At 35.1% G+C, this 23,218-nt stretch overlaps 1 protein-coding gene across 4 annotated transcripts in view; it reads right to left on the bottom strand.

Annotated features, from left to right (window-relative positions):
• The window catches only part of FNBP1L (formin binding protein 1 like), a 134,499-nt gene that overhangs the window by 36,091 nt on the left and 75,190 nt on the right, over positions 1-23,218 (bottom strand). For all 4 annotated transcript variants that reach the window (XM_036906523.2, XM_036906526.2, XM_057500433.1 and 1 more), the window contains 4 exons: positions 21,977-22,092; positions 2,562-2,615; positions 1,183-1,330; positions 377-439 (listed from right to left, as the gene is read on the bottom strand). In XM_036906523.2, the coding sequence (XP_036762418.2) occupies positions 377-439; positions 1,183-1,330; positions 2,562-2,615; positions 21,977-22,092 (381 nt within the window). The remainder of the gene's footprint in view (positions 1-376; positions 440-1,182; positions 1,331-2,561; positions 2,616-21,976; positions 22,093-23,218) is intronic.

Raw genomic sequence — 23,218 nt, 5'->3', positions numbered from 1 at the left:
AGAAATCAGTTGTTAAAAAAAAGGTATTACTAGAATCTGGGTCCTCTCAGTCTCAGTCAAATAGTCTTCTAAGACATCACTATTTCCCTATCATTATCCTCTATCAATATTTTCTAACACTTACTGCAAAGTCAAAAAGAATCTTCCTTAAAGTTTACAATTATCTGAAGATTATATAAAGTTGATACAAGCATAAAACCATACAGGAAAAAAGAAAATGACAAAATGACCTCACATTCCCTACTTATATCTATGTCAAACCATGCATACATTGAAAAAATATTAAACTCAAATAGGTATGAAGCATAAGAGAATTAAGGGCTAAACAAGCTTATAAAATTTTATGTTAACTAACCATGAAAATATTATAACTCACATTATCCATCTGTTTCCAACACATATCAAGGTATTGTTGAGCTTTTCGTCCCTCTTGAAGATGCTGAAGATCATAACCACCACCAAAAAAAAAAAATTATATTTAAATACTAAATAAAGTCTAAAGTTCCAAAAAGGCTTTCCATTTTATTTTTTTTTTCAAGGTACCAATTATGTAACTTCATCAACACTTAGGAAAAGATTAGTAGTAAAGCAAAACTCTCTAAAATAAATTTTATAGGATGTTATGTAAATACAGATAAAATCTCTAGAAAAACACATGACTGTCTTGCACAGGGGCTGACAAACGTTTTCTATAAAGGATCAGATAAATATTTTAGGCTTTGCAAGGTACATGTTCTCTGTTACAAAAATTCAACTCTGCTGATATAACACAAAAGCAGCCACATGCAATACAGAAGTGAAGGAGTTTGAGTCTATTCCTATAAAACTTAATTTTAGTCACTGAAATCTGTAATTCATACAATTTCCACGTCATGAAATATTCTTTGTTTGATTTTCTTTTTAACTATCTAAACAGATAAAAACAATTCTTACTCATGAGAAGTAGAAAACAAAAAACAGGCAGTAAGCTAAATCTGGCATATGGGCTGTAGTTTACCAAATCTTCATCTTAAATCCAAAAGGACTTGGCATGAGTATCTTGAGACAATTCTAGCTAGGATAAATTTATTGAAATAGAAAACCAGATTATATTGTACATACATTATTTTAAAAAGCAAAGTACTTTATTTCTGTGAAAATACTTCATATACTATTGTAACTGGATAAAACAATAAAAATTACCATTTTTCTTTCGGTTTTCAGATCATGAGCATATCTCATTAATTCACCATAAACTCTGTGTGCCATTTCTTCTGCTACTACTTCTCGCTGTCCTGCATAGTCATTTAACTCGTTAAGGATGTTAAAAAAGGCTATACACGAGGTAAACCTGATAAAAACATATTAAAAATTGGTGAAATTTATTTTTATTTTCATTATAAACATTTTTTGTGAGTTATGGATTAACCCTAACACTTGACAAATTTTAAAATACTTGACCTAAATGTAGCTACTAGATCTCAATTTACTTTGCACAGGAAGAATCCTGCATTTAACTCAAGTTTACATGTTTGTATTCTTCAAGGGGTCTTAATTTATAAATAAAGGGATATTTGGGGTCAAAAAATAAGAATACTACCTGCAGGCTCTTCTGGTATACTAGAATCTCTTAAGTTGCCAACTGATTGGCCTGAGCTTGGGAATGAACTTGAGTGGATTCCTGGGCTTGACAGCTGAACCTGCTGCAGAGATGGTGTACTTGGTCTCAAGTATAGAACCTACCATCATACCACTCAAATGCATCTCAATGGCTGATTTATAGAACAATTTTGCTATCAGCTCTGGGCACAGCTGCCTGTATGTCTTCCTACATCCTGAATGGAAGCGAAGTGCCACTATGATTGGCACCAAGAGGGGTAAAAAGGGGTAAATTAAGGGTAAAAAAATGTGTGGAGAGAAAGAGAGAAACAAAATCACTGTATTAAAATGGACAGCTCTTCTTGAATACACACTATTGGGACACTTTTATAGCTTAAGGCAGACAGCTAAGATAGGGCTCTGTCAAGACTAAACTTGAGAATCTTAACAGACAATAATACAGAAAGTTAAGTCTAGTCTTAAAACATTTTTTTTGTTTCCACATTTTATGGCCTTCCACATGTCCCTGTATAAGACTGCCAGAAAGCTCATAGACAATTCCAAATTCCAAAACTACCCTGAAAGCCTCACTCCTTTTTGTTATCCCAATGACCTGAATTGTTTTACTACTTGTAAGAGTTAAAGCCAGAATCTAAAAGGCTGACAACTACAAAATAAAGTGTGGAAAAAATACCCTTTTCTTGTGGAAACTAAATCACTCACATGGAGTCCCAGTTCACATCTTACATGGAAATCCACACTTCAACTATTTTAGATAACTATTATCAAGCCCACTGAATATTCACCCTTATAAGAATAAATAGGAGTTCCTTCTTTCATAAATACTGTAATGTTCTTATTGAAACAAACTTATAAAAAATCTTTATAGAAAAGCTAACAGCATGATTATTTATTTTACTAAGTAACAAAAATATAAGTATTTTTAAAATTTTAATATGCAATAAACAGGTGATATAATTTACCTTGGCTCTTCATCTTTGGAGGAACGTTTGGGACAGTACTTCTTAACCAGATTTCTACAGAAAGAAGATTTAAAAATTTTTAAGTAATACTGTTGTTGAAATATTCTAAAAGTTTCTAATTTCATTAAATCAAGAATTTAATGATATAAAACAAGACAGCAACAGCATCATCTATTAGCATTAGCATCATAATGTATGATCATTACTTATATTTTGTTCTTAAAATACTGATACCTGTAGAAAGAAATGTTATTTCTGTGCTTCTGTGAATATAATCATAACAATGTAACTGATTATGCTATCAAATAAGAAAGAGGCAAGGGGAAGAATAGAAGAAACAAAATAGTGTATGAAACTGAGTCATTGCAGAAACACATGTACTTCAAATATACTTCAGTTGAAGTACCATTACTATTTTGTTTTGCAGATCAGAGATTTTAATACTAACTATGGTAAACCAAAACAGAGGCTAAATCACTAACAGGATAAAAGAACAGTTGATCATCATCCTCCATAACTCTACTTTTTTATGAAAATCATTCTGTAACCCTTAATCTTCTCTTTTTTAGGCAAATTAATTACATTTGCACTTGTTACTCTCTTTGCTTGCATCTGTGTCTTTTCTTGACGTTTTCAGACTAGAAAGCCACCTCATTTCAAAAATCAGAGACAGACTAGTACAAGTACTCTGGAGTCAGACTGAACTATCTGGGTTTGAATCCTAGATGTTTTGTGTGGCATCTATGTGACCTCAGGCAATTTACTTACCTTCTCTGTGCCCAGTTTCCTGTAAATGGCATTAACTGTACCTACTCCATAGGGTATGAGAACTGAAGTTGATAGTATTTGTAAAGCATTTAACACAGGGTTTTATACCATGCTCCCAAAAGTATGGTCCATGGGCCAATAAAGGTCTATAAGACCATCAACAACCCACAAGCTGAGCACACAAGAGTACATTTATGTCTGTTGAATCTACTAGATTTATAAATTAATAAAATAATAAAAATTAATAAATATATAAATTAATTTAAAAGTATGGGCCTATATTTTAAATGTCTCTTTTTATGTCATTTTTTCTACTAATTTCTATTATTATTTATAAAAGCTTCAGTATACAATGGATCAGAACTTAGTAAGAAACTAGATCATCATCACAAATAATGAGATGCACTATTTTAACCTACAAGCTTTTAAATAACAAAGGGCCCTATAATCTTTCAAATAAATACTATAGAGGAATCACTGTCTTAATATTCTCAGATTACTATCAATTAATTCCACTTAATTCAATTTATTCATTCTACAAGCAATTGTCTACTAAGTGCTACACCTTTACATGACATAATACGGTAAGGACAATAAAAAATTCTGTAGAGGGCTTCCCCAGAGGAAGGCTTAAATTTCTGATTCCCTGACTTATCCTAAAGAGGTGAACAGGGGTGCATGGGTGGTTCAGTGGTAGAATTCTCTAAAGAGGTGAACAGGAACTGGGCAACTGAAAAGCCCTGGGGGGTTCTAAATATAGAAAACCTAATGAGCAAAGGCAAGGAAGTAAGAGAAAAAAACATGGCATTTATGAATAACTATGAATGGGTTCGATGTTGCTAGAACATCTAATATGAGTCAGAAAATGGCAAAGCAGTTAAGGTCGGAAAGGTAGATGGGGGACCACAGAGGCCCTTCTAAGTCATGCAAAGGCACTCTAAATACTTTTAACCAGTGGTTCTTAGTCATGGTTACCTCAAACATCATTTGGTTACACCACCAAGTATCATTTTTATGGATGAATTTATTAATTCAAACATCAGCAACTCTTCTATGTTCTACATGTTAATTATTTCAGGTACTGTATCAGCATAAAGAAAGGGATGAATCATAGCTAGCAAACTCACATTGTTACCTACAGTCCTATCTAAGAAAGAACTCAGAAAGGAAGATGGCAAAGAGATAATGAATAACTCAAAGAATTAATTAGAATAGACAAATCCACAGTGAGACTTTTAAAGTAGATTACTGGTTGGCAGGGCCTGAAGGAGGGCAAATGGGAATGACTGCTGATGGGGTACAGGGTTTTTTTGGGAGAATGTTGAAAATATTGTAAAATTAGATAGTGGTAGTGGTTGCAAAACTATGTGAATATAGTGAAAAACACTGGCCTATATACTTTAACAGGGTGAACTTTATGGTTATGTGAACCATACTTCAATAAAGTTGTTACAGGAATGATAATAGCTATTGGATAAGCAGCCCATCTGCCACAGGACATCAAATCCAACGTCTAAAATGGAGTTTATAAACTTCTAAAAATAAGTTCTTTTCTTGTATCAATGGCACCACCATTCACCCAGACATTTAAACCAAAAATCTGGCCATAATCTCACACTTTATCAAGTTTCTCTCACCTTAAGATGTTCAAGTCCTATAGATTCTATTTTCTAATAAACTCTTTTTTAAATTTTAGTGATAATTTTTATAATAGAAAGGAGAAAACTTATGCAAGGAGAAGCCCCTTCTTCATACTTTTATTGCTTTGCAGGATACAGATATGTAAGGACAGGATGACTGAAGCTACTGCAACATCTTGTAACCATGAGTGGAAGACTGAGAAATTCACAAAATGCCCTGTCACCACTAAGCTCTATAATCCCCCATTTCCAAACTTCCTGTTACTTGAGAAGAGCCTTACCTGAAGGTGAGTGCTTAATTTATTTAGCTGTTCTACAGAGACATGTAAATGTCCTATAGAGACATGGAGTTAAAAACTGGAACTCTGAAGAAACTTCTGGGATCAACATATGGATGTGAATCAACATATTTGAGGACAGTAACAAAAACAACAGAAGTTACCATTAGTCAACCATATATTATTTGCCAACCTCTATGCTAAGCACTTTATAGATAATTTTATGCTTACAACAAACCTGCAAGCAAGTGTTGTTTTTATTGGCCCTATTTTACAGGACTCAGGCACATTAAATACCTTGTTCATGGTCACATAACCTAGTGAGGACAAAGCCAAAACCCAGCTCAAGTCTGATTCCAACACATGACACAGGTAAAATAATGAATGAGAATGAGGTTACCCAAGAAGTATGAGATGAGAAGATGGCTAAAGATAACCTAGGGACACACATTGAACAGGGAAGGAAAAAGAGCTGCTTAAGAAGATCAATTAAGGATGAGCAGCGAGGTAGACTAGAGGTAGACAAACTGCACAGCTGCTTGTTTTTGTAAATAAAGTTTTACTGGAACACACCACACCATTCATTTATGTCTTGTCTGGGATTGCTTCTGCAGTACAGCAACAGAGCTAAACAGCAGCATAGTTGACAAGTTGTGACATATGGCCCAGAAAACCAAAAATATTTATTATTTGCCTTTATAAAAAAGTTGCCAACTCCTAAGGTAGGTAACTCAGAAAACCCAAGAAAGCATATCACTGAAGACAGGTTTTTTTTTAAGTTCTAAGAAGACAGAAATAGTCCATTCAAATAGATATAATAAAACTGGTACCAAAAATATTCATGGAATTTAGCAATTATGAAGTAACTGATTATTTAATTAGCAGTATGGTTATTATAACCACAGTCTCCAACCTATAAATGGGATATATTCTAGAAATTACTTTTAAAGTCAGTGATTTTCAACCATGAATACATGAGTTACTTTAAACAAATACAAGTTAAACTTGGGCAAAGAACATTTTAAACGGCAAGTATTTCAAACGTTGAAGGTACTTTTGTGTATCAACATTTTAAGCATTGTTTAGTGCCTTTTTAGGCTCTATTGGTTTAGTGGTTTAGGCAATAGTGGACATCTGTTGTTTGGCTACCTGCATCACTCACCCTTCCTTCTTCTGTAACAGCTTATGGCAAATGCACTACTGCTCATCAAAGTCATGCTATTTCATATATTTCCCCACTTCCTTGGTTAGGCCTGGACGATGTGGCTAATTCTAATGGGCTATGTGCTCCGTGTTAAGTACTAAACTGAAGCATTAAGAACTTGTGCATAACCCTCTGGGCTCCCTCAATCCTTGCTGAAGCAACTGCGGAGGCTTCATGTTGAAATGAAGAAGGAAATAGTCTGGATTCTTGAGTTACCACATGGGCTACCCTTGAGAGTTATCACCTGGACTTGGAGATGACTTTGCATGAGCAAGAAATAAGCTTCTGCTGTATAAAGCACCTGGGACTTGGGAGTTATTACACTAATACAGTCTAGCATATCCTAAACTACAGTTCCTCTATTATATCTATGTAATTGTGATGGGACTGGCCACATATTATGGTCCAGGAATACTTACTCGATCCAGGCCAATTAATCCAGGCCAATGAAAGTCAATCCTAAAATTTCTGTTTTAATTCTAGGGAAATCAACATCTCTTTCTGCTGAAGTTATTGAAGTACATAATCCTAGAGCCATGCAGGAAAAGCCTACTTGAAATCAAATAGAAAAATAGAAAACAAAGAGAAAAAGAGAAATTCTTAACACTTCAGAGTACCTGGATCTCTAAACTTTTCAGCCACATATAAGCCAATAAATCCCTTTCTTTGCTTAAGCCAATCTGTGTTAGGCTTCTGATACTTGAAATAATTATTACTACTGCAGAGCTTAACCACAAAAGTCGTGACACAGCATCAACAACACTAATTTGAACTTCAGATTCTGGGATGAAGAGCACATAATGTGCACAAGAGGGAAGGGGAAAAAGAAGAAAGTAATATTAATTTTACCTTCTGAGCATGCAAAGTTAGTCCTTAGCAATTTTTTAAAATCAATCTTGCCTCTCTTTATGTAAAAGTCACCCCTCCATAGACAACTAAGCCCAAACCCCAAATATCCGGATCCCTCAAAAACAGTACACAAAGCCACTGAAGACTATCCAAGCAACCCTGCCACTAGAAAAACTACAGCATGGTCTAAAATATCATTTTTATATTTCACCAAAATAAAACTTTTGTGCTAGGAAAACGTATGTTCTGGATGAAGACACAATGAATTATTAGTAGTACTCACTTCTAGGAAGAGGGACTGAGCAGGGACTCAAATCTAAATGTTACAACAATCAGATACCGCTTTCTTAATTTTTAAAAAAAATTAATGCTAAAAACAAAAAAAGAATGTAGCCCTAAAAGGGGCTGATCTCAGGCCTTCAATCTAAAGTTACAAAAACTCATTCGAAGGTGCAAATGGCTAGTAATTCCCACAAAGCCCTGCTTTGCACTTTTAATATAACAGGCTTATTAATAGGACAAATAAATTTCAGATTGCTTATCTTAAATATATAAATCATAAAACATTCAGGGTCCTCCTAAACTAAAAATATTTTAGGCAATTCACCTCTCAAGAAATCTGCCCTTAGTGTGTCGGTTCCCCTAGGCTATTCTTTTTCAAGTCTTTTCCTCGCTCCTAAGTCCAGAGATCTTCCAAGTAGCCAATTATAACAGTAATTTGTATGTTAAGACATATTTATGAGTAGTGTTATAAGTCAGGAAATAACTGAAATAAAGCTTTATACACACACAACCCATAGGATAGAAATTGAAAGAGATGTCATGATTACGCTAGTACATTGTTTTGGTATGTGTGTGTTTCAACCATGTTTTCTAACTACCTTTGGATCAAGCACTCTAGACACAGAGGAATTAACATTGTTCCATCAGTGGTCTGAGAAGACTTCTAAATTTAATGGATTCTCCAAAGAGTATAGTATTCTTTATATATACTAGTTATATATATATTTACTAGTGATAGCAAATATATCATACTACTCCTTAATTTAAATTTAAATTGTTGATTTTAATCTTTTTTATCTATTCTAGTTTTGTCATGTTTATATTTATTTTTGGTTTAATTAAAATTGTAAAATATTCCAAATAATTTCTGAAAATTTTAATTCACTTTATTAAAACTATGTCTTAGAGTTAAATGAGAGAGTATAAGCTATGTCAAAAATATTTAAAGGCTGAAAATCAACTCTATACATTTTCAACTTTTCAACATTTGAGGGGCCCTGACTTCTAATTCTTGTTTACCTCATAGAAAATCAGCATCATATTTACTTGTAAAACGTGATACGAATCATACTATTTCTTCTGGCAGAAAAGTAGTATTAGATCTCTGAGACTAACTGAGAACTAGTATCCCTTTTCTTAACTGCCCTCCTTATACTTCATGGTTAACAAGCTTGAAAGTTGCCAGATTAATGCAAATGGCCCCAATTGTGGTCCTCAGTTAAGTGATCCAGAGGTAGAAAACAATCTAGCTGGGCCAAAGAGTTCTCTTCCTGGAATTTTTAAGTGTCTTCAGACCTGATACGACTTTGAAGCCAGTATAATTGCTGAAGCTCTGAGACATAAATCTGTTAGTGACTATGCTTCCTGCCACAAGAGAAAGCCAGTCTGCACTGCAAGAATAAAGCCAACCCACCAAAAGAAAAAGACATAGAAAAGGAAAAGAAGAGAGAGACAAGGGCTTATTTGTGTTTCAGATACTTTTTTTTCTCGTGACCTAGCTGTATCCCAGGTCTTTCAGCAGCTTGGCTGTTCAACCTCTTCTTAAACTCAATTTCAAAAAATCAAATCAGTAAAAGATATCAATAAATATATCAATAAATTTCCCTTGGCAATAAACTTCCACTATACTTAAACTAACTCAAACTGGGTTTTCCATCATTTATAGACATGAATCTTTTTTCATATAGTGGAAAATTAAATGTAAAAGACATTCACATCCAGAAGAATAAACTTATACCCTTGCCTGAAGCTATATACAAAAAAATGACACAAAATAGATCTAATATCTAAACTTAAGAGTTAAAATCATAAAACTCTTAGAAGAAAACATAGGTGAAAAGCTTTATGTCACTGGATTTAGCAATAATTTCTAGGATATGACACCAAAAGCACAGGCAATAAATGAAAAAAACTGATAAACTGGGACATCAAAATGTAAAACTTTTGAGTATCAAAGGCCATAATATAAGCAAGACTGTGAAAAGGTAACCTATGGAATGGGAAAAAGAATTTGCAAATCATATATCCCATGAGGGGTTAAAATCCAGAATATATATAGAACACCTAAAACTCAATAACTAAAAAAGAGAAATAATCCAATTAAAAAATGGACAAAGAACTTTAACAGCATTTCTCCAAAGATACACAAGTGGCCCTCAAGCATATGAAAAAAACGCTCAACATTACCAATCATTTGGGAAATGCAGAACAGAAACACTGAGATCTCTTATACCCATTTGGAAGGCTACTATTAAAAAAACAGAAAATAACAAGTGTTGACAAGGTTGTGGAGAAATTATAACCCTTGTGCATTACTAGTGGGAATGTAAAATAGTTCAGCCACTGCAGAAAACAGGGAGATAGTTCCTCAAAAAATTAAACATAGAATTACTGTAGGATTCATGAATTCCTCTTACAGGTACACATCCAAAAGAATTGAAAAAGCAGGGCCTCAAAAGATACTTGCATACCCATTTTCACAGCATCATTATTTACAACAGCCAAAGGGAAACAACCCAATGTCCATTAACAAATGAATGGGTAAACAAAATGTGGAACAAACATACAATGGTTTAATGTTCAGCCTTGAAAAGGAAATAAATTGACACATGCCACAACATGAATGAACCCTTAAGATATTCTGCTAACTGTAATAAGCCAGTCACAAAAAAACAAACACTGTACAATATTACTTATGAGGTAGCATAAAACCAGAAGTAAATTGCTAGAGCTAGGGAAAGGGAATATAGGGAATTTTTAATAGGCACAGGGTTTTGGTTTTGTCAAGTAAGTTCTGTATATTTGTTGCACAACAGTATGAATATACTTCACATGGATGAAACATATACTTAAAAAATCACTGATGGTAAATTTTATGTCAGATACATTTTACCACAATTTTTAAAAATTAAATATATAAAAAAGGGATTATTACAAGTGGTATTAGAACAAAATCTGAATACTGTATTTGATAACTTAAAGGGACGTGCTTCATTCTATTCTGATACCTCAACCAGTGGCAGATGCTGAAAATACATGGGTAACAAGAAGAAATAATAGGACTTTAGTGTTGATGTCTGAAAGACCTAGGACAAAAAAAAATCAAACAAGCTTCGATGGATGTGAAGGTAAACAAAGTTAATGTCTATTCTCATTTCTTAAATGCCAGTTCCAAATTCTGCTTTATCTTTAGCATGTCAAGGGTACAAACTGTACCCCAAATGTGAAATGGGGTATGCATGTACAATATCAGCTTCATAATTTATACCCAAAGAATATATGCAACAATTCACTGGTATTTAGGATGTGATAGGCATATTAATGGGGTTTCTAGGCAACTGCAGATCTTTCAGAAGAATATTTTCAGGTATGTTCAAGATAGAAAAGAGAAATAATTATTTTATTTGTTCAATTTAGTCTGAGGAACAAGCAGAGTGCCACCAGACTTAAATATACTTTTTCTGAGAATTTTTTTTCTTCTGTTTCCCTTCTAAATAGTAAATTCCTACAAGAACTAAGTAACACCTCCATAGTCCTAAGATTAAAAAAGACAGCTAAATCTGTCTGATTTGCCTACATTTTACACATATAGGATGATGAAATAAACATTTTACCTCTGTAGTCACTGCTCCACAATTCGAACAGCTACAAGTAATTTGGAAATATCAAGACATTATGAAACAGCTAAGAGATTAAGGGATCTCCATAGTTAACACCACTAACAACCAAATTAAACTTTTTTTGGTTGTTTAAGCAGTTAAGGTCTTTAAATCCTTTCACTGGAAGGTTCACTACTGAAATATTTAACACAACTGGTTTGAACTTATTTTCTTTCTTTAGAGTTTCATGTTCCACTTGTTAAATTCTGCTTCATCACTTAATCTACAAAAACATTTTAATGTAAGAGTCAGGAATAGGCTTTACAACTCTGTTAAGATGATGAGCCTGAGTTTCTTTACCAGGAGTGTTTTAGTTGGGAGATTATATTCTAGAATTAAAAGACAAAAATTATTTAGCCAATAAATCATCAGATTATGTATCCAAGGCAGACTCAGTAACTACTGGGGACAGAAAGGAATGAAAGAGTTTCCACACGATCTAATTCTATGAAGAAGTTAATATGAACCCAAAATAGGGAAAATAGTTCCTCCTGCCTCTATCCAGATGCCACTGTTAGGGTTTACTACATTAAGTAGTTGATCAGAAACTCAGGGGAGGCCAAAGCAGTCTAGAATTAAACAATGGCTAACCAAAGAATTAAAGTAATCTCCACTTTCAGAAAGTTACAAAAAGATGAGCTCCCTGGGTTCTTCTGAGACTAAACAGAGTGACACAGAAACAGAAAATTCTGATAAAAAAGCATAAGAAAGTAAAGACTAAGTAGAAAATAGGAACTGGTTTTATCTGATTATTCTGTATCTGCCCAACTTAAATATTTGGGACAGCTCTTAGAACTACCTCATCACAATGAGATATATGACGCTAACTCAGTATGATAGAAAGCAGTCCTTGGTCAAAGGTTCAGCACTTGGTCAGCGATCCTAATTCCTCAACTAAAGGGAAATACATACCATTCAATTATTCATTCTTTCATCTTATATTCACTCAGCTCTAGAGTTATGAACTTACGTTATCAGGCTTGGCATGGGTACAGAAATGAATATAAGATCAAAAGGACTGGAGAGATTTCTGCTCTGGTTAGGATTAAGAATAGGTTTTAGGCTTCCTGTCATCCAATCCATTTCTGTTCCAGTGTACCACACTGTCACATTAGAACCAAAAAGGAGTGGCTTCAAGTGGAAGCAGAGGAATATAATTCAACATAGCAAACTCCACGATACAATTTAATAGTGTGATAACAATTTAATAGTGTAACTATTTTTACTGGGAAAAAAATGATACATACCTATCATGTATATAAAGCTTTATTCTTTATTTAAGAAATTTTAACCTCTGCTGTACAAATACAATAGTATAAGTTTATTAAAAGAATGACTGATTTCAGTTTTTTAACATCTGCAAACAAAACACACTACCAATTGATTTGAAGTCACCACTTACCATCAATCAAAATGGCCATGATTCAAGTACCTGTACCTATGTCTCCAAACATGATTAGATGCTTTATTTTGTTTTCAGTCCCATCCTCAAACTACTACCAAATATTAATCAATAGCAAAAATCATAATAAAGTTTACCAAATACATCAAAACAGACAAATAAAAGAAAAAAACTGGGGATACTGAAGACAGTAAAGAAATTTTCATCTTGCAATATACTTAAAATGTAAACATATAACATGCTGAATATAGTTATTGGTTAGGAAGAAAAAAGCTGCTTAACTATGAAACATACTGTCCTCTGTGGTAGCAAAAGCAGGACAGAGGTAATCAAAAGAATCTTTCCCATTAATGAGGAGGAAGTAAGTAAGCATGGCAAAAAAAACCTCTTTCCTTTAGACAAAACAGATACAATAAAGACTAGGTGATAATTCAACCGTTTACTAAGTATTATCCCAAAGCCAAAAATTTCAATGTACAGGGAGGAGAGGGACTTCGTGGTTTCCCAAGTTACACGTGCCTCCCCCCAAACCTTCCTTATTGGAATTCCTCAACACCTTCCAATAATCCTGCCCCTGTTGAGAACCACTGCAATTGAGAGCCACAGTTACAATGGATATGTACCACATGTCTTTAGTATGCTGGGACAGAAGATGAAAATCACTGATCTACGGCATCTTTATATAATAAAACCTACTTCTTGTTACACAATTCTATTTTTCATATCATGTAATTGTGGATTCTAGCCACCCATGCTTCAATGAAGTAGTATTCAAACAATTATAGAAGTGAAAATTATAATGGTTATTATCAGTTACAAAACATACAGAGCAGCAAACAAGTCTGCCATTTGATTAGAGTCCTGTTACTCTGGTAAAACATTCAGCCATCCTAAAACCCTTGAGGCAAGAATGATTCTGAAGAGTCAAAAATCCCAAATTGCTTAAATTCACATTATAAATGATCAATTCTTATTTTATAATTTGTGATAGGATTATGTTTTGATGTACACCATCTTCTTTAAGAATAAGTGTTTTAAATGAAAAATAATATACAATCATTGAAATGACTTCAATAATTCAAAAGTGCAAGTAAAAAGTTTAAGTTCTTTCCCTTACCATCTGCCCATGCCCATTACCCAGCGCTAACCACTGTAAAACAACTTGGGGTGTATCCTTCCTGATCTCTTCAGAATACACACAAATTTTATATATAACTGTATATACGAACTCTAGTAAGCAAGGAGATCTAGCTGTACATTCAGCTCTGCAACTTGCTTTAAGTATTTAAACTTAAACAGTACTTTAAGTTTAAATATGCAAGTACAACTGGTTGATTTAAACTTAATATTCCAATAATTTTCATCATTTCCTAACTGACAGGTACTTTGGGGCAGGAAAAACTATTTTTTTTCATAATTTAAATATTTTCCTTTACTACTTGTCACTTCACACTGCCGTCACTGTATTGCCTACAGCGTTTCTTCTCATTTCTATTGGAAACCATAGAATTAAATGGGCTACAATTGAAATCAAGTTAAAAATTAAATGATGGAAATTTTTCATTGTTCACATGTGAATATATTTTTTGATTACTATTTTAACTTCCCAAGGGTCTTTAATGCTTCTAGACTCTTGAGGAATAAAGTTTCCAGATCCAATTTTTTAACAGGTGAAATAATATCACTATTATTATTTATATACTAAGACATTTCCTGAAAAATATATTCATATTTTCGTATGGAAAACACCTTGTTTTAAAAAAAAAAGGAAGTAAGGGGCAGAGAAAAAGATGGTGGAGTAGAAAAGCAAGGCAGAAACCTTTTCCCGAAAACACAAAGAAAATACAGCAAATACAACTAAACATGAAAACGACATGAAGACAGCAGAAAAGATCACCTACGCCAGGGGAAGGAGAGAAGACCACACAGAAAAAGAGTGAAGTAAAAGACCCACAATGGAGAGGGACCCAATGCCTCCCCCCACCCAAGTTCACAGGCAGGATAAAGAGTAACAGAGTTGGGAGCCAGAAATGCTGCACACCTGCCCCTCAAGATCGGCTCCAGTAACATGAATCCATGTTACATTGGGTTCTGGTGATCAGCAGGGCTGGACACCAGGGACAGCTGCAACACTCTCGGAGGCTCAGAATCCAGCTGCTTGTGGAGGATAGGCATGCTCCGCCAGCCCTGAGACCCAAAGCAGAGGCAACAATTTAAAAGACTTGATAGCTGTGGGAGGAGTACCAAAGGGGCAAGGGTTGGATGGAGCTCTCTCCTCAGGGAAAAGGGCAGGTGGACAATACCTCCTCAGCCAACAGGTTGGGAATGCTGGGAAGCCCAAGATGCTTCAATATATTTGCTGGCAACTCAGCCCAGTCACCTCCCTGTGTGTACTGCCAGTGAGCCAACCCACTCAGCCCAGAAGCGGTGTCAAACTTTGCTGCCTGACAGGCAGAGGAAGACTCTCCCAGCTTTCCTGGGCCCACTTCAGCTCAAATAGGAAGGTGCCTGCAGGAGCCATTCCCCAAAGCTCCTTCTTTCCTACAGGTGTCCAAGCCCATCACTGTGCAATCTACTCTACCTCAAAGCCACACAAAAGCACTGCACAACCCATTAACACTCCTCAGCATTGCCATTGCTGCAAAGCAGGCAGAGGGTATCCCCAGACACACCAATCCCAACAGATGTCTCTGCTCAGAACAAAAAGATGGCTGAAGCAAACTGCTGATGCTGCAGACACAGACAACTCCTAACAGACAGACAGAAAGGATGCCCCACCCACTGCACACCAACAACAGCTGAGGTACCCGCAAAGTAGAACCAAGTACTGGAGAATAAAGAGTCTTGAGCTTCTGGGAACCATAGGATGCCTCCTTCATAAATTATTACTCTATAGGACAGGAAGCATAGCAGAGACATCTAATACAAAGTAAGAACACAGAAACCCCGACAAAATGAGGAAGCAGAGGAATATTTCCCAAAAACTACAGGACAAGACACCAGAAAAAGAGCTAAATGAAATGAAAATCACTAATCTTCTTGATAAAGATTTCAAAGTAAAAGTCATAAATATGATCACTGATTTACATAAAAATATTCATGATCTTAGGGAAAACGTCAACAAAGAAAAGAAAAACTGGGGAAGGATATAAGACACTCAGGTCACAGAAGCACAGAAAACCCCTAACGAAAGGAACCCCAGGAAGACAACACCAGGACATACAGTAATTAAAATCGCAAAGATTAAGGATGAGAAGAGAGTACTGAAAGCAGCCAGAGAAAGAAAAAAAGATTACTTAAAAAGGAAAACCCATTAGGCTATCAGCAGACTTCTCAGCAGAAGCTCTACACACCAGAAGGGAGTTGCATGAAATATTTAATGTACTGAAACAGAAGGACCTCCAACCAAGAATGCTCTATTGAGCAAGATTATCATTTAAATTTGGGACAGGGATTAAGCAATTTCCAGATAAACAAAAGTTGAAGGAATCCACCACCACTAAGCCAGCCTTACAGGATATGTTAAAGAGACTGCTATAGATGGGAATGTTCCTAAGGCTAAATAGTTTTCACCAGTGAAAATATACCCACAGTAAAGGTAGTAGACCAACTGATTACCAAGGAAGTACACAATTAAAACAAAATCAACTATATACACAATCAGTCAAGGGATATACAAAAAGTGTGATTCTAACATCTAATACAAATAGTGTGGAGGAGGAAGAAAAGTACCTTTAGATTGTGTTTACAGAGTAATCAGCAATTTAAGATAGACTGTTATATAATAAGGAAGCTATCCTTGAACCTTCGGTAACCACAAAACTAAAGCCAACAATACACACAAAAAATTTTTTAAGAGAAATTTAAACAGAACATTAAAGTAAGCCATCAAATAACAAGAAACAAATATAAGAGAGGAAGAAAGGAACAGAGAGGAGCTATAACAATCACAAAACAGTAAAATGGCAGTAAGTACATATCTATTCACAATTACCTTAAAAGTAAATAGACAGAATGCACCAATCAAATGACAGAGTGACAGACTGGATAAAGAAACAAGACCCATATATATGTTGCCTACAAAAGACTCATTTCAGACCCAAAAACATATAGACACTAAAAGTGATAGGAAAAGATATTTCATACAAATGACAGGGAGAAAAAAGCAGGAACAGAAGTACATATATCAGACAACATAGATTTCAAAACAAAGAAAGTAATGAGATAAAGAAGGACATCACATAATGATAAGGGGTCAGTCCAACAACAGAATATAACCATTATAAATACCTATGCACCCAACATAGGAGTGCCTAAATATGTAAAATAAATACTAACAGAATTAAAGGGGGAAACAGACTGCAACATCTTCATTTTAGGACACATTATTAAAACACCATTCATATCAACTGTCAGATCAATGAGACAAAAAATAAGTAAGAAAACAAAGGCACTAAGCAGTACATTAGACCAAATGGACTTAACAGGTATCTACAGAACATTCCATCTAAAAGTAGCAGGATATACATTTTTCTCAAGTGTACATGGAATGTTCTCCAGAATAGATAACATACTAGGGCACAAAAAAAAGCCTTAATAAATTCAAAAAGATGGAAATAACAGCAAGCTGCTTCTCAGACCACAAGGGTATGAACTAGAAATAAATTATACAAAGAAAACAAAAAGCCTACAAACACATGGAGGTTTAATGACATGCTTCCAAATAGTCAGTGAATCAATGAACAAATTAAAGTAGAAATGAAGCAATACATGGAGACAAATGAAGACAACAATTTAACAGCCCAAAAATCTGTGGGACACTATGAAGGCAGTTCTAAGAGGAAAGCACATAGCAATATAGGCTTACCTAAAAAACAAGAACAATCCCCCAAAAGTCTATACTCACGATGAAAGGAACTAGAAAAAGAAGAACAAATGAAGCCCAAAGTTAGTAGAAGGAGGGACATAATGAAAATCAGAGCAAAAATAAATTGAAAATAAAACAACAGGAAAAAAAAAAATCAGTGAAACCAGGAGTTGGTTCTCTGAGAAAACAAAATAGATAAGCTTCTAACCAGACTTATAAAGAAAAAAGAGAGGCTACACACATAGCAAAAATCAGAAATGAAAAAGGAGTAATCCCAGATACCACAGAAATACAAAGAATTATTAGAGAATACCATGAAAAATTATATGCCAAAAAATTGGACAACCTTACCAAATGACCAAGGAAGTAACAGAAAATCTGTACAGACCAATTACCAGCAATGACATCAAACTGATAACCGAAAAACTCCCAAAAAACAAAAACCCAGATCCAGATGACTGCACAGCTGAATTCTTCCAAACATTTAAATAAGAGTTAATACCCAACCTTCTTAAAGTATTACAAAAACTGTAAGAGAAAGGAATACTTTCAAACTCAATTGGTAAGGCCAGCACCACTCTAATACCGAAACCAGACAGACACCAGAAAAAAGAAAATTATAGACCAATATCCCATAGATGCAAAAATCCTCAACAAAATATTAGCAACTGAATTCAAATACACCAAAAAGATCATCATGACTAAGCAGGATTTATTCCAGGGATGCAATGATGATACAACATTTGTATTTCAATCAATATGATTCATCACATTAACAAAAAGGATAAAAACCACATGATCATCTCAACAGATACTGAAAAAGGATTTAACAAAATTCAACATCCATTCATGATAAAAACTCTTAAAATGGTATACAGAGTACATACCTCAACAAATTAAAAGCCATATACAATAAGCCCACAGACAACATTGTACTAAACAGCAAAAAGCTGAAAGCTTTTCCTCTAAGCTCAGGAACAAGACAAGCATGTCCACTCTCTCCACTTTTATTCAGCATAGTACTGGAAGTCCTAGCCATAGCAATCAGACAAGAAAGAGATAAAAGGCATCCAAATTGGTAAGGAAAAAGTTAAACTGTCACTATTTGCAGATGACACTGTGTAATACATAGAAAATCTTAAAGACTCCACCATTAGAACCAGTAACTGAAATCAACAAAGTTGCAGGATACAAATTAGTATACAGAAATCTGACACATTCCTGTATACTAACAATGAACTAGCAGAAAGAGAATTTAGGAAAACAATTCCAGTTATAACTGCATCAAAAAGAATAAAATACCTAAGAATAAACCTAACTAAAGGTGAAAGAACTATACCCTGAAAACTATAGGACACTCATGACATAAATTAAGGAAGATACCAATAAATGTAAATCTATCCCATGCTCATGGATAGGAAGAACTCATATTGTTAAAATGGCCATCCTGCACAAAGCAATTTGTGCAGATTCAACACAATCCCTATCAAAATACCAACAACATTCTTCAATGAACTAGAATAGTTATAAAATTCATATGGAACCACAGAAGACCCCAAATAGCCAAAGAAATACTGAGAAAGAATAAAGCCAGAGGGATTACACTCCCTTAATTCAAGCTCTATTTACAAAGCTACAATAATCAAAACAATTTGGTACTGACACAAGAACAAACCCATAGATCCATGGAACAGAAAAGAAAGCCCAGAAATAAACCCATGCATCTATGGTCAATTAATATACATAATGGAGCCATGAACATAGAAAGGGGAAAAGACAGCCTCTTCAACAACTGGTGTTGGGAAAACTATACAGTTACATGTAAGAAAATGAACCTGGATTATTGTCTAACTCCATACACAAAAGTAACCTTGAAATGGATCAAAGACCTGAATGTAAATCATGAAGCCATAAAACTCTTAGAAGAAAACAGACAAAAATCTCTTGAACATAAGCATGAGCAATTTTTTCCTGGATACATCTCTTTGGGCAAGGGAAACAAAACAAAATGAATGAGTGGGACTACACGAAACTGAAAAGCTTTGTACAGCAAAGGACACCATCAGCAAAACAAAAAGGCATCCTACAGTATTGGAGGATATATTCATTAATGACTCATCTGATGAGGGGTTAACATACAAAATACATAAATAACTCATATTCCTTAACACCCAAAAAACAAATAACCCAATTAAAAAATGGGCAGAGGACCAGAACAGAGATTTCTCCGAAAAAAAAAACAAATGGCCAGCAGGGACCTTTATGCTCCACATCACTAATCATCAGGGAAATTGAAACCAAAACCACTATGAGATACCACCTCACACCAGTTAGAATGCCACTATCCAAAAGAAACAACAAATGTTGGCAAGGATGCAGAGAAACGGGAACCCTCCTACACTGTTCGTGGGAATGTAAATTGGTGCAAATGCTGTGGAAAGCAAGTATGGAGGTTCCTCAAAAAATTAAAAATAGAAATATCAATCGTAATTCCACTTCTAGGAATTTACCCACCGAAAACAAAATCCATGATTCAAAGCAATACATGCACCCCTGTTTATCGTCACACTATTTGCAATAGCCAAGATATGGAAGGAACCTAAGTGTCCATCAATAGATGAATGGCTAAAGAAGATGTAGTGCATATACACAATGGAGTATTATTCAGCCATAAAAAGAAAAGAAATCCTGCCTTTTGAAACAACACAGATGGATCTAGAGGGTATTATGCCCAGTGAAGTAAGACAGGCAGAGAAAGACAAATACCATATGATTTCACTCATTTTGGGAATATAAAAACAAAGCAAAACAGAAGGAACAAAATAGGAGTAGACTCACAGACACTGCAGTGACTAGTGGTTACCAAGGGCGGGGCTCTTTGCAGGGGAGGAGGTTGAGGGGACAAAGGGGCGCAATAATTTGCAACCACAATATAAATCAGTCACTGGGATGGTAGTAGAGCATGGAGAATACAGTCAATGATACTGTAACATCTTTGTTAGTTGACCGTAACTGCACTAGAGGGGATGAGGATTTAATAATATGGATAACTGCTGAACCACAGTGTTGTACATCTGAAACCAATATAAAATTGTGTATCAATGACATGACAATTATTAAAAAAGAAAGAAGTAAATGAATCAGGAAATTAGCAAGATGCCACTGCTTCAGAAAAATGTCTAATAACATGTATCATTATGAAAATATTTTAAGTAATCTATCATCACATGTGTCTATTCCATCCCTACACTCAGTCATTTAATTGTATGAACTACTACTACAATAGTGACATACATGGTTTATCACTCAAAATCCCCCTTCCTTCTGTGATCCCCCTGACCTTAAATTTCTTTAGGGAAACTGTCCCTCCCCCATCATTAGATGTAAATCACCATAATATCCTCATCTCAGTTAATTGTTCAAGATAAGCGGATACCCTAACCAAGGTCACCATGATGAAAGGAGACCTTTGCTGGTATTTCTGGAGAAAAGAATTCCATACAGCTTGCACTCCACTCTCCCTCTATCACCCTCCTCTCCCTTCTTTCACTTTCTTCTTTCCTCCCTTTTACTTCCTCTCTCTCCTCCCCAAAATGTACAACAAAGAAGACCATCATTCTTCCCTAAGATGTGAGGGTATGAAGATATGAAATCTAAAGCTAAGGAGATAGAAAGGATTGTACTGAATGGAACCTGAGAATAAAGGCAACAAGGGGAAGCAAAGCCAAGAAATGAAGCCTGGTTACATTTGAACCCTAAATCAAAACATTGGACTTTTTAATCATGTGTTTCTATTTAGGCAGGCTATTTTCTGTCACTTGCAATGTAGGTTAGAACCTTATATTGTCTTCAAGTCTTCACACTTCCAGCACCATTTTTATTGAACAAATTCTACCAAACCTACTTATCTAGTTGGGCCTAACAATGCTTTCCTGCTTGAACAAAATCTTCAATTTCATTTGCTTTAAGACTAAAATTTCCCTTTAAAACTTTTATTTTCTAAACCATATCTCAGTCATTTTCATCAGTAATAGGTATCTGATTTTTGACAGAAAGTCAGCTCAGCACAATTTCCAAGTCTTAGAAACACTGAAAAAAATGAAGAAATGGAATAAATCTTCAGTGTTTTAGAAAGATTACTCATACAAAAGGCTACAGGGAAAAAAAACTGTAAAGCACAGAATTAATACTCGGGTATTAATTTTTCCTGGCAATTTTGCTTCCTTTTAGAATTTTAATTATCTTTCTGTAATGAAAGCTACTCACGATCTAGCTAGCCAATATTCCTTGTGATACTAGGCAACGTACATAGTTAGACCAATCATTAAAAACAAACCAGTTACCTAATTCAATCTAATTCTGATGACAAACAGAATTTACCTCTGGTGTATCACATTTATCTAATGTCCAATTATTTAAACATTTAATTTCATTTCTGAGACCTAGGGGGAAAAAAATCAACTTACCTCAATTGTTTTGCATAATTTTGCTCAATTTCTATCCTCTCTTTCACGAATTTGGCATATCTTTCCAAGAAGTCAATTCCCCATTGTGTATGCTTGTCTAAGCTGTCAAACTGATCCTAGAAAAAAGAAGATAAAAACACATTGAAAAGTCTAAAATTTTGTACACAAATATTTTAACTAGCTTCTTTAATTTGTCCAGAGAAGCAATGAGGTATAAAAGGAAAAATCTAGGCTCTTCTGCTAGTCACATATACCTCATCCTTTCAAGACCCAAACAGAAATACGTTCCTCAGTATAAATCATGCTACTTTATGCTGCCATGCCCTTACACATGTGGTTCTCTCTGGATGCAACATCTATCCCTGGTCACCTTCTCACAATTAATTCTTGATTCCTCCTCTGAGATTTAGTTTTCTAGAAAATGGCCATGAACTCTCAGACTGAGAGCAGTGGTCTTTCTCAGAGTCTCCAAGGTTTCCTAAAAATTACTACCTTATTTATTTGCCATACTATATCGAGGGCAGGAACCATGTATTATTCAACTCTCAGAACTGAACAGGCTTAAATAAGCACCACGTCTGGCACTGTAACAGATACTCAATGAAGAACCGTTCAGCTCAACAGAATCAGATCTACCTGGGCTCAAATTCTGGGCTTGGAATTCACCAGATATTTAACATTGGGCAAAAAAACAAGGCTTTTTGAACATTTTCCATCTTAAAATGGGAGTCCCAACTCAGTGGGATTATGGTGATGTCACTAAGTGTTCTGCATCACAGATCAACTGGGGGGTCAAGGTCCCCACTTTGCGGGGGACATGGTGGGGACTGGAGGCCACATGTAGAATTAACAATTCATTGGTCCCCTGTGAATGTACAATGTGTCCTGGCACTAGTGTTAGAGCTGACTGTTCTCTGATTTACGGCAACCCTGAGAGTTTTCCTTGGACCTCTGCTGTGATAGATGGCTATGGGGGTAAGTCAATCAGAGTGAAAAAAGCCTAAATCCCATTGGGGATAGGGTGTCTACCTCCAAAGGAGTATGTGTACATTTCTCCCATCCCTGAATATATTTTGGGGGTAGATAACCTGCAAGGCCTATGGTTACAAACCACTGCAGGTGAGTTTAGACTGAGGGTACATGTGGAGAAAGCATTTCTGAGAAGACATGCTAAGCACCCACCTATAGCTCTGCCTGTACCTCTGCAATTGACAAATAATAAGTAATATAAATTGCCTGGGG

Source organism: Manis pentadactyla, chromosome 4 (assembly GCF_030020395.1).
Source record: "Manis pentadactyla isolate mManPen7 chromosome 4, mManPen7.hap1, whole genome shotgun sequence".
In the NCBI taxonomy this organism is placed as follows: Eukaryota; Metazoa; Chordata; class Mammalia; order Pholidota; family Manidae; genus Manis; species Manis pentadactyla.
The sequence above is the reverse complement of the archived record's forward strand: the minus strand, read 5'-3'. Positions and strand labels throughout refer to the sequence as shown.